Genomic DNA, 14234 nt, shown 5'->3' with positions numbered 1-14234 from the left:
GAAGACATTTGGCAACTGCTAACCAAAAGACAATAGAACACTAAATTGAGGCCCAGATCGACAGTATCAAAAGATACCAGACTCCTGATCTGAAATAAGACACTAGAGTAGAGCCTTGATCAACTATTCAGGAGTCATTTTACTAAAGCTATATGAAATGATAATAAAAAGTACTATATTTGCCCAGAGGTCAGATCTTAAGCACCAACAACACAAGGAAGCATGAAGCATGAAGGAACCTCAAAATGCTTCTGAGAGGCAAATAATGGTCATAAACCCAATTATTGCTCTTTATAAGCCAGGTAGAGCCAGCTGTGTGAAAAAAAGGCAGCCTACTAAACCCATGATCAAGAATGAGGAATAGAGACTAACTACTAAAGGAAGCTATGGTTAAGGAAGCAGATGCCTGAACCCATTTAGTACAGGTACCTAGATATAGTATAACATAGAAAACTAATTAAAGTTCCAAATAACCACTGTTTAATAATGTTGAGTATGTATTAGTCCCTAAGGTAATTACTATTAGAAAGCTTTCATCAAATGAATTTTAAAAAATTTATTTTGGTTAGTTTAAAGGCTTAACCAAATATAGGCAGGCATCACTAATTTTAAAAATTAAGGTTATAAATCTCCTGACAACACTGAATGAACTATTATATATCACTGTTGTCAGAATTAAAACTCACATGTATCAAATTAAATAAGTAAAAGAGCCATACCTTTTCTAGGTTTGTATCTGAGATTGAAAGGCTGATTCTGCCAGATATAGGGGACCAGCAGGGGTGCAAAGCGGGTCATTATCCTCTCAATATACTTTTGAAGAATCTCTTTGTGTTCTTCTGGGTCCCTTGGTTCATCTGGTATCAGGAATAGGTGATATTGCACAGCGTCTTCCACTGTAGCAAGCTTTATATTTTCCTCCATTCTTTGAAAACTACAATTAAAGTTTCAATAATATAAACCGTATAGAATAATGTAGAATATCCAAATTCCTGAACTAGTCTAGATAATTCCATTGTTTTCCAAAATTCAGTTATCCACATACTATCATTTTAACTTTTTGACTTAATCAAGTATTAATAGTAACACCTATTTAATATTCTTTTAATGAGGTTTTTATACTAAGAATTATGTTCTTCATACTTGAAATTTTATTAAAGTAACTCCTGATATAATACAGTAAATGGAAATCCAGTATCACATTCCCAAACAGGTGTGTAAGAATTTTTTTAAAAAAATGTTTGCCCTCAGGGCACCAGGGTGGCTCAGTTGGTTGAGCGACTGACTTTGGCTCAGGTCATGATCTCATGGTTCATGGGTTCGAGCCCCACATCGGGCTCTGCTGACAGCTAGCTCAGAGCCTGGAGCCTATTTCGGATTCTGTATACTCCCTCTCTCTCTGATCCTCCCCTGCTCACGCTGTCTCTCTCTCTCTCTCAGAAATAAATAAAACATTAAAAATTAAAAAAAAATGTTTGCCCTTGTACTAGCAGTAGTGTGTGTAGCACACTTTGAGATATACTGTAATAACATTTTATGTTTCAATACTATAAAAAGTTCCAGTTCTGCCACTAATGTCACTTTGGGCACGTCACTTTCTTTCTGGGGCTTTTTCCTTAACTGTAGAATGAGAATGTTACTCTTTCATTACTAACATTCCCCCCAGCTTAAACCGCTATTATTTAAAAGCTCTTAAGAGCAATCTCCCTTATGCTGCAGAATTGCAGTCTCTTTTCTTATGAATATTGTACGCATAGGGAAATACAAAACATTCATGGCCTATCATCTCACCCCAAAATAATTTGCCCATGGTTCTTGATCCTACAACTGTCCTAAAACTGTTCCCTATTCAGGTCTCAGGGGGTACAGCTCCGGTACATTAAGAGGAGATAGATAAGACACCCCCTTAATTTCTAAGGCTTTTCCTTAAAACAAAAGTGCTAGCTTACTATTGCTGCCAGATGAGGCTTGGTAAAGACAGGCACTGTACTGGATGGTCCACTGTAAGGCACTGTTCGACTTTTATCCTTATTGGGTTTTCTAATGAAACGCGGTCGAGAGGAACCTGCATCCAGACAGTCACCGCAGTCTATCCAAATCATCATTTGGCTTCTTGATCCAGAAGGACAGGTAATTCTGTCGACCCACCCCATAATGCCAACTACAGATTTTAATGAAGAACTTAGTGTCAGAACTGTAAGGAACTTTGAGATCACTCAAGCTAACGCCTTGCTGTACAGGTGAGAAAACCGGAGCACAGAAAGAGAAGAGACCAAGCTGCAGAGGGCTGAGCTGGAGTCTAGTGCTCTTTACTCAGAATAAGCTTTCTTCCTCCATCCGACAAAACGAAGCCAATTCCGCTTACGATTCTCGGGCCTCCCCCACGCGTCTCCGCGGCGGCACCTCTCCTCGACCGCCCCTCCTCCCGCGTCAGTAGCAGCGCAAGCCCGGCCCAGGGTCAGGNGGAACTCCCGGCAGCGTCACTGCCGCGCGTCCGCGGGAACATTAGGTGGGTGCCCAGGTGCATTCGTCACTTCCGCCCCGCGGGGACGCAGGGAGGGCGGAGGACTAGAGGGGTGGGGACCCTGGAGAGGCGGCGGTCCGGAGTCTAGGCGACGGGGCGTGACGGGGCCGGAAGGTGGCGGGAGGGGGCGGGGCCGGAGCCGGCGGGAGGGCCAAGTCGCGAGGCCCCCACCCTGGCGTGCCCGCCCCCTCCGCGGCTGAGGAGAAAGAGGAGGATGATCTCCAGATACACCCGGAAGGCGGTGCCACAGAGCTTGGAGTTGTGAGTGGACGGCTCAGCCATCCTAGCCCGGGCGGGGGGAGGCTGAGGCGGTTCCGCGGGCGCTCTGGGGACCCTTCCCGAGCAGCGCTTCCAGCTTTTCCTTTCCCAGGGCAAGGGACGAAAATCGGCTTCGGAACTGTCTCCTCCCAGCCTTGTCGGACCCTCCCCTTCCACCCCCATCTCCAGCTAAGGGCGTGTCTCTTGTGCTGTCCTAGGAATTGGTCCTCTTCCTGAACTCAGGGACTGGGTCTCCTACGACATTTGTAGTTTACTCAGTGCTTCATGCCTCACTGTCAGTGGCCACTGACGAATCGAGAAATAACTAATAGCTGACCAAGTGCTACAAAAAAGTTGAATACACCTAGTGCCAGGCACCTAGCAGAGCTGGTTACATGCATTAGCTCACTTAATCCTATTAGCAAGGATACCAGAATAGAGAATATTATTTTGCACATTCTACAGACAACCATCTCAGATTTTTAAAAATTGTAGCAAGCCAAAGATTACACAGCCAGAAAGTGGTGGCGCACGCAAACCTGGTGTCAATCTAATCCCAAAGCCTTGGTTATAATCATTACAAATTGTTTCTCCATTTCTGTAATTAAACATCAGAATCCTTAAGGATAAGTTTAGCTTCAGAGAGCAAATATTTCAGTTTAAACAAACACCTTCCACTCTTGGTGAGGTGTTGTAATTTAGCAAGTACTGATAATGTTCTACATTTATTAATGCTTTACACTTTCAAAAAGACTTTCACATTTTGATCCTTGCAACAATTCTGTAAGATGGGTATGATTATCTTTCAGTTTTTCAGAAGATGAAATATCAGAATGGCTACACATCCTAAGATTATATAACCAATAGGTTTTGAGCTTCACCTTTTAATCGTCAAATCCCAACTTTTTTCCTCCACTGAGCTATGTAATTTTAGCAACCATACATTTATCAGTTAAGTATTAAGTATAGGGGCACCTGGGTGGCCCAGTCGGTTAGGTGTCTGACTTTGGCTCAGGTCATGGTCTTGTGCTTTGTGAGTTCCAGCCCTGCATCAGGCTCTGTGCTGACAGCTCAGAGCCTGGACCCTGCTTCAGATTCTGTCTTCCTGTCTACCTGCCCCTCCCCCACTCACACTCTGTGTCTCTCTTTCTCAAAAATAAACATTAAAATTTTTATTTTAAGTATACATGGTAATAACAGGCATGGAATTTTCAGTCACTCTGGGTTTCTGCCTAAGCTCTTCTCTAGCCATGTGACTTAAGCAGATTACTAAATATTTGAGCATTCATTTCTGTAATATAGGACTAACACCTTACCTAAAATATATCTAAAATGATGGCACAGGGTAGATCCTCAGTAATTGGTAATTTTCTTGCCCCTTCCCATCTTCACTTGTTACAATAGCCATACCAAGAAAATCTGTGATCTCTTCTTGCCTTACGGAAGCTTATTATCTACTAAGTAATAGGATATCTACACAGTAGCAATTCAGATAATAAGCTTTTTAGGAAGTAGGAAGAAGAAAGTCATTTTCCAATAAAGGGAACAGGTCTTAGCTAAAAGTCAGCTTTTTTAATTAAGTCTGAGCATTCTGAAAGTAACAACAAAAAAAAAAAGGTTGTGAAAAAAGTTGCTGGTAGGCACTTAGTGGGCCAGAATCACTGATCCAGTATAGTTCTGTTACTTGTTCTCTGTTGTTGATTTGATACTCCCTGAAGACCACTCTCTCGAAAGGTGATTCTTTAGAAGAGCCAGTATGATGTGAATAATGAAGATAATGAAGATTTTATGTATCTAAATGACAGTAAAATAAAAGCAGTTTTTACTTTGGCATTATGATAATTTGCTTTGAAGAAGTAACTTTACTTTTCTCACTAATAGTTCCAAATTATAGATAATGAAAAGAGTTTGAAACAAAAGTGATTTTCAACATATAGCTTTAACACTTAAAAAGTGATAAATTTCAAACATAAATGTATAGTGAATGATATACTGAACCACCTATCACCCACACTCAATTATCAAAAATCAACATATTTGCTTCATCTATCTTTTTTTATCTCTTTTCAGCCTCTCTGTCCAAAACCTTATTTGGTTCCTGTAAATAAGGAACCAAAACCCCAGAGACTATCATTTCACCCCTATATACTGCCATATGCATCTCTAAAAATGCATTTTCTTATGTAAAAACAATGTTATCATATTTAATATTTCTTTGGTATTATCTAATAGTCATTTTATAGAGATTTCTTTGACCGACTAAAAAAATGTCTTAAAAATCTATTTGGGGGGCGCCTGGGTGGCTCAGTCGGTTAAGCGTCTGACTTCGGCTCAGGTCAGATCTCACGGTTGGTGGGTTCGAGCCCCACATCAGGCTCTGTGCTGACAGCTCGGAGCCTGGAGCCTGTTTCAGATTCTGTGTCTCCCCTTCTCTCTGCCCTTCCCCCACTCGTGCTCTGTCTCTGTCTCAAAAATAAATAAACTATTTAAAAAAATTTTAAAAATCTATCTGGTAGCTGGAATCCACATTTTTGTTTACTGCCACTGTCTCAAAGACAATTTTTGGTTGTAGGATTGTTGACTAAGAGGAGTACAAATAGCTCTGCACAAATCCATCCCTACCATTTTTTGAAAAGTATATTTATTTAAATTCAAGTTAGTTAACATACAGTGTAGTATTGGTTTCAAGAGTAGAACCCAGTGATTCAACACACACACACATATATATATATGCAGCACACACATACATATAATACCCAGTGCTCATCCCAACAAATGCCCTCCTTAATACTCCTCACCCATTTAGTCCATACCCCAACCCAACACCCCTCCAGCAACCCTCAGTTTGTTCTCTGTATACAAGAGTCTTATGGTTTGCCTCCCTCTCTTTTTATTTCATTTTTTCCTTCCCTTCTCCTATGTTCATCTGTTTTTGTTTTTTTTTTAATTTATTTCTAGGACAGAGAGAGAGAGAGACAGCGTGAGCAGGGGAGGGTCAGAGAGAGAGGGAGTCACAGACTGAAACAGGCACCAGGCTCCGAGCTGCCAGTCAGCACAGAGCCCGACATGGGGCTCGAACCCACGAACCGCGAGATCATGACCTAAGCGAAAGTCGGACACTTAACCGACTAAGCCACCCAGGTGCCCCTCATCTGTTTTGTTTCTTAAATTCCACATGAGTGAAATTATATGGTATTTGTCTCTCTCTGACTTATTTCACTTAGCGTAATACGTTCTAGTTCCATCCATGTTGTTGCAAATGGTGATTTCATTCTTTTGGATCGCCGAGTAGTATTCTATTGTATATCCATAGCACATCTTCTTTATCCATTCATCAGATGATAGACATTTGGGATCTTCCATAATTTGGCTATTGTTGATAGTGGTGCTACAAACATTGCATTTTTGTATCCTTTGGATAAACACCTAACAGTGCAGTTGCTGGGTTGTAGGGTAGCTCTATTTTTAATTTTTTTTTAATATTTTTATTTATTTCTAGGAGAGAGAGAGACAGAGTGAGCAGGGGAGGGTCAGAGAGAGAGGGAGACACAGACTCTGAAATAGGCTCCAGGTTCTGAGCTGGCAGTCAGCACAGAGCCCGATGCGGGGCTCGAACCCACGAACCGCAAGATCATGACCTAAGCGAAAGTCGGACGCTTAACCGACTAAGCCACCCAGGCGCCCCTATTTTTAGTTTTTTGAGGAACCTCCATACTGTTTTCCAGAGTGGCTGCACCAGTTAACATTTCCACTAACAGTACAAAAGTGTTCCCCTATCTCTGCATCCTTGACAACATCTGTTGTTGCCTGAGTTCTTAATTTTAGCCATTCTGACAAGGTGTGAGGTGGTATCTCACTGTGGTTTTGATTTGTATTTCTCTGATGATGAGTGATGTTCAGCATCTTTTCATGTGTCTCTTAACCATCTGTCCATCCCTACCATTTGAGAAAGAATTTAAAATACAAGCTCTGCTGCCAGGGCCCTTAGCTTTATGTTTATATATATAAATGGTCCAATTCACTAAACTCACAAATTATTCATTTGCTCTGAGAAGCCTCAGAGCCAGAGTACTTGGATTTGAATCCTAGCTCCATCACTTCCTAGACATATGACCTTAAGCAGGTTACTTAATCTGTCTGTGCTTCACTTTCCTTTCCTGTGAAATAAGAATGTTAGAGATTTATAATATACATTGGCATATTAAAGACCCTAAAGAAGACCTTTTATAAAGAAGCCTGTGTACTTTGTTTGGTCTATCATGTTTCCTAAACTTACTTTATTACAGAATTTTGTAGGTGAGGAAAACCTACTATAGATGATTAAGAACTGAACATAAAATAATTGACCCCTTAGTTTATTCTGTTATACATGTTGAACTCTAGAGCAGCACTGTCCAATAGAAATATAATACAAGCCACATATGTAATTTTTAATTTTCAGGTAGTCACATTAAAAGAATAGCAGAAAGGGAAATAATTAATTTTTCCTTTTTATTTTGAATAAATTATAGACTCACTGTTAGTAACAAAAATAGTACATAAAATCCCATGAACTCTTCACCCAGTGATGACAAGTTCTGTAGCTAGTATAGTGTCAAAGCCAAGAAAGTGATATTGGTATAATACTATTGACTATAAATCAGTTTTTACATGAGTTTTTATATCCACTGTTTTGTGTATGTGTATATATAGTTCTGCACAATTTGGTCTCATTTATAGATCTGTGTAACCACCAGTACAATCAAGATGGCTATTTTATCACCATCAAGGAATGTCCTTGTGTACCACTTTCTAGTCACTTCCACTCCTTTCTCCATCCCCTGCTAACCACTAATCTTTTCTCTACCTCATAGTTTTGTCATTTGTGAACGTTATATAAATGGAATCATACAGTATGTAACCTTTTGAGATTTTTTTTTCCCACCAGGCGTGATGCCCTTGAAATCCATCCAAGTTGTTCCTTGTATCAATAGTTCACTCCTTTTTACTGCTCAGTATTATACCTTGTGTGGATATATCAAAGTTTAACCATTCACCCATCAAAGGACATTTCATTTTCCATTTTTTTCAGTTACAAATAAAACTGCTGTAAAGATTTATAGACAGATTTTTGTGTGAATGTAAGTTTTCATTTCTCTGAGATCATTTCTCAAGCATGGATGGCTAGGTCTTATGGTAAATGCATGTGCTTAGGTTTATTAGAAGCTGTGAGACTATTTCAGAGTGGCTGTACCAATTTTATATTTCCACCAGCAGAGTATGAGATACCTGGTTTCTATACATCCTCACCTCCATTTGGTGTTATTACCATATTTTGCTCTAGCTGTTCTAATATGTATGTGGTTATAACTTATACTTTAAATTTATAGTGAAATTAATTTTAAGAATATATTTTAAAATCTAGTATATCCAAAATATTATCATTTTAATATGTAATCAAGATAAAATTACTGATGATCCATTACACGTTCTTGTTGTACTAAGCCGTCAAAGTCCTGTGTGTTTTAAACTTAAAGCACATCCCATTTCTGAGTAACTAAATTTTTAAAGCTTTTGTTACAATTCCAGTTAAGATATAGTCTAACACTAGTTTCAGGTGTCCAATACAGTGACTCAGTACTTCCATACAACACCCGGTGGTGCTCATCACACCAACTAACCACACTTTAACTGCTAATTGCTAGTGGCTACTATATTGGACAGTACAGTCCCAGAGCAGTAGAAGTAGGTAATTAACCTGTAGGTCAAGTTGCTGAAAAGTATATACTTTTCTTTACAGGAAATATAACTTTTTAAAAAATCTTTCACAGGAAAGGAATAACAAAACATGCTATTAATCAGCATCCCCTTCCAGAGCAGGTGGATGAAATTTCTTCTACCAATGACAGCCATGAAAAAGATACAAGTTCCCGAAGGTAATAACACAAACCGTGCTTGTTTGCTTATTACACTGGATAATGGTAAAAGTGTTTTTGGTTTGGTTTGGTTTGGTCTGGTTTTGGTTTTGGTTTTGGTTTTTGGCTTAGGCTTGATAGCCAATCTTGAACTAGTGAAACAAAACAAGGACTTTTATCATATATTCAGTACCATTCAGCTTTTATTCTGGAACGTCTAATGAAAACATCATACTTATAATCCTTGAAAAGTAGAATTATGACATAGTTAAAAGCCAGGACTCGGGAGGAGTCTAACAGATCTGATTTTTAATTCTGGTTCTGCCACTTATTAGCTGAGTAACACTAGGCAAGTTACTTACCAGAAAATAGTATCTCTTAAGGACAAATATCATATGTTTGTACCTATAGGAGGATTAGGAGGAACTTAACTGAGGAACAAGGGGGATAAGAAGGGGGGAAATGGTCGGGGAAAGGGAGAGAGGCAAACCATGAGAGACTCTTGAATGCTGACAAAAACTGAGGACTGATGGATGTGGGGGGGGAGGGGCATGGAGGAGGGCACTTGTGGGGATGAGCACTGGGTGTTATGTGGAAACCAATTTGACAATAAACTATTTGTAAAAAAAAAAAGAAAGAAGAAAAGAAAATAGTATCTCTTAAAGAATGATGTAAAGATAAATGAGATAAAGTATGTAAAACTTGGCACAATGACTAGCATATGGTAAGTGAGAATTAGCTGCAGTTAACATTTTATGAATCAGAGGGTACTGTAACTTCAAAGAGAGTTCTGAGAAGCAATGTGGTGTCATAGAAAAACTATAATTTGAAACCTAATTTCAAAACCTAGAACTGAATAGATTGTCTTTAAGGTAGGGTTGACTTCTATATCACCAGGTTGTTATGAGGAATAAATGGGATTATATCTATAAAAGTGCCTGGCAAACTGTAAAAGTTCAGATATTACTTTCATATTTCTGAAATGTTTAGTTTTCAAGGGTAGATGTTATAAGTAGAATGTTAAAATAGTTATTGTAAACTATGACTAGAATTATTTAGAAGCACTGTCATTAATTCTGCAGGAATTATGTAGGACTTTTCCATGAGGCTTAATTGTCAAGTTCTTCATTTATTTTTGCTCCTGTAAGATATATTTGTGTATATGCTCATCACCTAGTAAATTGCTGAATACTTAATGCTGCAGAAACTTGAAATATAACAATTTCTCTTTTTTCCCTCTTCCTTCCAAATTGTGCATTTAGTGAGTCTGACGTCACACAAGAATCACCTTTTACATCAACTGACACTGGGAATTCAAGATCTGCTTTTCCAAGTTATACAGGCACAGGGATCTCCACTGAAGGCAGCTCGGACTTCTCCTGGGGATATGGTGTGAGTTGTATGTTATTGGTCTGATGGTGTGCTTTGCAGACTATTCTGGGAGTTAGGATTTATCAGTTTTGTCAGTATATTTCATACCTTCACTTTCCTTTGTGGATTCTTTACATTTTAATATTTCTCATCAGTTTTTACTCTTTTTCAGTATTTGCTTTGCTTTTATGGATACAGTGGTTAATGCTTTTAGATACTTAGTGTTTGACTTAAACAGTTGCATATTAGTATGGATCTGGGCCATTGGATCCACTCCTTTTGCTGTGTGCAATCCACTAATGTGTCTCTCATCACTAATGTTACCTTGTTGTTTAAATTGCTCTTGGAAGTTGATTATTAAGCTATTATAGACTAGGCAAATGATTATGATATATTGTTAAATGAAAAATGCAGATTAAAAATAGTATGTATATTGTGGCATTTTTCCATGTATAATGAATTTTTTTTAGCACTATTTACTGACTAGTTCAGGATTTCTGAGCAAGGGCATCTTTGGCATTTTGGTTGTGGCTGTTGTACAGAAATGTCTTATGTGTAGTGAGATGTTTAGTATTCATAATCCCTTCATGTTAAATACCTGTAGCACCCCCTAGTCATTGTGATTATTAAAAATGCACACATATGGAGCACCTGGATGGCTCAGTTGGTTGAGCGTCTTGACTTTGGCTCAGGTCATGATCTCACGGTTCCTGAGTTTGAGCCCCATATCGGGCTCTTTGCTGTCAGCACAGACCCTGCTTTGGATCCTCTGTACCCCTTTCTCTTTGCCCTTACCCCACCTGTGCTTTCTCTCTCAAAAATAAACACTAAAAAAATGCACACACTTTTTCACCTCTTCCGTAGAAAGTGGTATCATTTCCTGTAGAATTGTTGATCTGCTAAGCTACCTCTGTTATAGATTGAGTTTTAAAATATGAAAGGGTCTCTTCTGTCATAAACTCACACAACTAGTTTTATTCAAACTATAGCTTTATAATAATCCTTTTAGATACTTAGTGTTTGACTTAAACAGTTGCAGGTTAGTATGGATCTGGGCCCTGGATCTACTCTTTTTGCTGTGTGCAGTCCACTAATGTGTTTCCCCATCACTAATGTTACCTTGTTTAAATTGTTTTTGGAAGTTGATTATTAAGCTATTATAGACTGGGAAAATGATGTGATATATTGTTAAATAAAAAAACCAGATTAAAAATAGTGTGTATAGTGTAGTTCTAATATGAATTTACATATGTTTTTGCTTATACATATGTTAGAAAAAAGATATCTACCCAAAATGTTATTCAGTCAATATTTAATGGGTGTTGAGATGAGACTGACCTATTTATTTATAATTCATAATACCCAGTAGGGAATTCTTACTGCATAGTAATTGTTCATAATTCTCTTAGCTAATCCTTTACATGTATGTTAGAATCTGTTTGTTAAATTGCAAAGGTCAGTTTGGGGAGGATTGCCATCTTAATGATATTGAGTTCTTCTATTCATGAATTTGATATATAAATCTTTTCATTTTTTAAAGCTTATTTATTTAAGTAATCTCTACATGCAACACAGGGCTTGACCCCAAAATTAAGAGTCTTATACTCTTCCAACTGAGCCAGCCAGGTGCCCCCTAAATCTTTTACTATTAATTTTTAAGATATATTTTAACATATTATAATTTTATCCATAAAGGTCCATTTGTTGACTATTTATTCCTAGGTACCTTATATGATATAATATAAAAATTACATTAAAAATTAAAAAAATGTTTTTAACATTTATTTATCTTTGAGTAAGAGATAGAGAGAGAGCGCGCACAAATGGGGGAGAGGCAGAAAGAGAGAGAGACACAGAATCTGAAGCAGGCTCCAGGCTCTGAGCTGTCAGCACAGAGCCCGATGCCAGGCTCAAACCCACAAACTGTGAGATCATGACCTGAGCCGAAGTTGGATGCTTAAACTGACTGAGCCACCCAGGCGCCCCTAAAAATTACACTTTTAATATATTTATTGATGGTATGTAGATGTACAGTGCCTATTTTTTAAGGAAACCAAGTTGTAGAATAATATTGGCTTCTGGCAAAAATTTATATTCTTTATCATGTTTTTAAAACTTCTAACATTTTATTTATATGTTTTAACAGATTTCTCACTTATTTAATACTAGGTTGAACTTTCACTGGATTTATTATTATTATTTTTTACTGTGATATTCACATAACAGAATTCACTTTTTTAAAGTGAAGAGTTAAGTAGTTTTTAGTATATTCACAAAGTTGTGCAACCCATCACTATGTCTGATTTCAAGACATTTTTATCACACCCAAAAGAAGTCCCATATGCATTAGCTGTCCCTCTCCAACCCTCCAGTCCCCCAGCCTCCTGAGAACTACCAATCTGGTTTCTGTCTGTATGGATTTGCCTATTCTGACATTTCATATAAATGAATCATACAATATGTGACCTTTGTTTCTGGCTTATTTCACCTATTTTCAGGATTTCTCCATGTTTTAGCATGTGCCAGTACTTCTTTTTTATTGATGAATATAATTCCAAAAATACCAAATCTTCATCTGTTTATCAGTTGATGGACATTTAGGTTATTTTGGGTTTTTTTGAGCTATTTGGAATAATGCTACTATGAATATTTTTGTGTAGGTTTTTCTGTAGATGTATGTTTTTGAATATTCTTAGGTATACACTAGGAGTAGAATTGCTGGGTCATATGAAAACTTTTAATTTTTTGAAGAATACATTTATTATTGACATTTATTGTTATGATTATGCTTTTTCAATGTTTCTAGTTAGTATATAAATAATGTTGATATTTTCCTTATATTACACAAACATTTCATTGCAGGTATCACATGTATGTCAGAGTAGGGAATTCCTATGAAGTCCCTTATTCTGTTTTTAAGGTTGTGTATTAATTAATGACCTCTAAGTTTTAAGATCAAAGTTGTAAATGCTAGTCTTTTCTTAAAAACTTGAAACAACCTCACATTTACAGGAAAGTTACAAGTACAGCAAAAAGAACTATTTTTCATGAACAATTTGAGAGTAAGTTACTGACATGATAGCCCTGTACCAAATATTTTTGTGTATTTTTCCTTCAAACAAGGACACAACTACGTGACCAGAGCATAACCATCAAATTCTGGAAACTAACACTGATATATTGCTACCATCTAATTTCTAGACTCCATTAAAATTTCACTGGTTATCCCAGTAATATCCTTTATAACAAAATTTAACATTGTTATGTCTCTTTGTCTCCATCTGGCATAGTTCCACAATTTGTGATATCACAGATATGAGCTTGTTTTCCTCATTGCCTCCTATTTGGTGGCACATGGTTCCATTTGTCCCATTATTGATGATGTTCACTTTGATCACTTAATTAAGGTGTTGTCTTACACCTTTTTTCCCTTTGTTTAAAAGTATTTTGTGGAAGGGGCGCCTGGGTGGCTCAGTCGGTTAAGCATCTGACTTTGGCTCAGGTGATGATCTTGCAGTTAGTGAGTGTGAGCCCTGCAGAGCCTGCCTCTGATCCTCTGTCTCCCACTCTGTCTGCCCTTCCCCTGCTTACACACGCTCTCTCTCAAAAATAAATAAATATTAAATAATAATAATATAATATTTTGTGGAAAGGTAACTTTGAAATTATGTAGCTACTGTCCTGTTCCTCATCAAACTTTCAGTTTATGAGTTTATTTACTTCAGTGTAGACTCATGGATTCCTATTTTATTCAGTGAGTTATAATACATCATTATCATTTATTTTGAAGTTCATATTATCCCAGCTTTAGCCAGTAGAACTCCCTTCATACTGGCTTCTATTCCATTTTGCCATGCTTCCATCCTTGTTAGAGCACTTCCTTACTTTCTGGCGTAAGATACTCCAGGCTTATTTTGTACTTTCTTTGGCCCAGTGCTGGAATTAGCCACTTCCCTAAGGACCCCTGGTTCCTTTTAGTGCAACATTTAGAAACAAAGATTTGGGTGTTAAGTGTGCCCATTGTTTTTCACTTGTCCCTGATATCCAGACCCTTTCAATGGACAGAACTAGGGAATATAAGTTTTCCTCCTATTCCATTCTTACATGATAAAGTTCATTCTAGTTTTTTTTTCTTTTTTCATATTTGTGGCTTCTTTATTTGACAATAAGAAACCTGGGTTCCATTA

General features: G+C 37.7%; 2 protein-coding genes across 6 annotated transcripts in view; one reads left to right on the top strand and one right to left on the bottom strand.

Moving 5' to 3' along the window:
• The window catches only part of ECD (ecdysoneless cell cycle regulator), a 42647-nt gene extending 40190 nt beyond the window's left edge, over window positions 1-2457 (bottom strand). For all 4 annotated transcript variants that reach the window (XR_013338656.1, XM_077778560.1, XM_077778558.1 and 1 more), the window contains exons 1-2: window positions 2366-2457; window positions 720-934 (exon numbers count right to left, since the gene is read on the bottom strand). Coding sequence is in view for 3 of the 4 variants with exons in the window: in XM_077778560.1 (XP_077634686.1) it covers window positions 720-924 (205 nt within the window). In the remaining variant the exon portion in view is untranslated. The remainder of the gene's footprint in view (window positions 1-719; window positions 935-2365) is intronic.
• Window positions 2458-2592: 135 nt separating this feature from the next.
• The window catches only part of FAM149B1 (family with sequence similarity 149 member B1), an 87945-nt gene continuing 76303 nt past the window's right edge, over window positions 2593-14234 (top strand). For both annotated transcript variants that reach the window (XM_077778548.1, XM_077778547.1), the window contains exons 1-3: window positions 2593-2785; window positions 8593-8697; window positions 9939-10068. In XM_077778548.1, coding sequence (XP_077634674.1) covers window positions 2739-2785; window positions 8593-8697; window positions 9939-10068 — 282 coding nt within the window. In that variant the 5' untranslated portion in view covers window positions 2593-2738. The remainder of the gene's footprint in view (window positions 2786-8592; window positions 8698-9938; window positions 10069-14234) is intronic.

The sequence above is a fragment of the Crocuta crocuta genome, unplaced genomic scaffold (assembly GCF_008692635.1).
Source record: "Crocuta crocuta isolate KB4526 unplaced genomic scaffold, BGI_CrCroc_1.0 scaffold167, whole genome shotgun sequence".
Lineage (NCBI taxonomy): Eukaryota > Metazoa > Chordata > Mammalia > Carnivora > Hyaenidae > Crocuta > Crocuta crocuta.
Note: the sequence above shows the minus strand (reverse complement) of the source record. Positions and strands in the feature narration are given on the sequence as shown.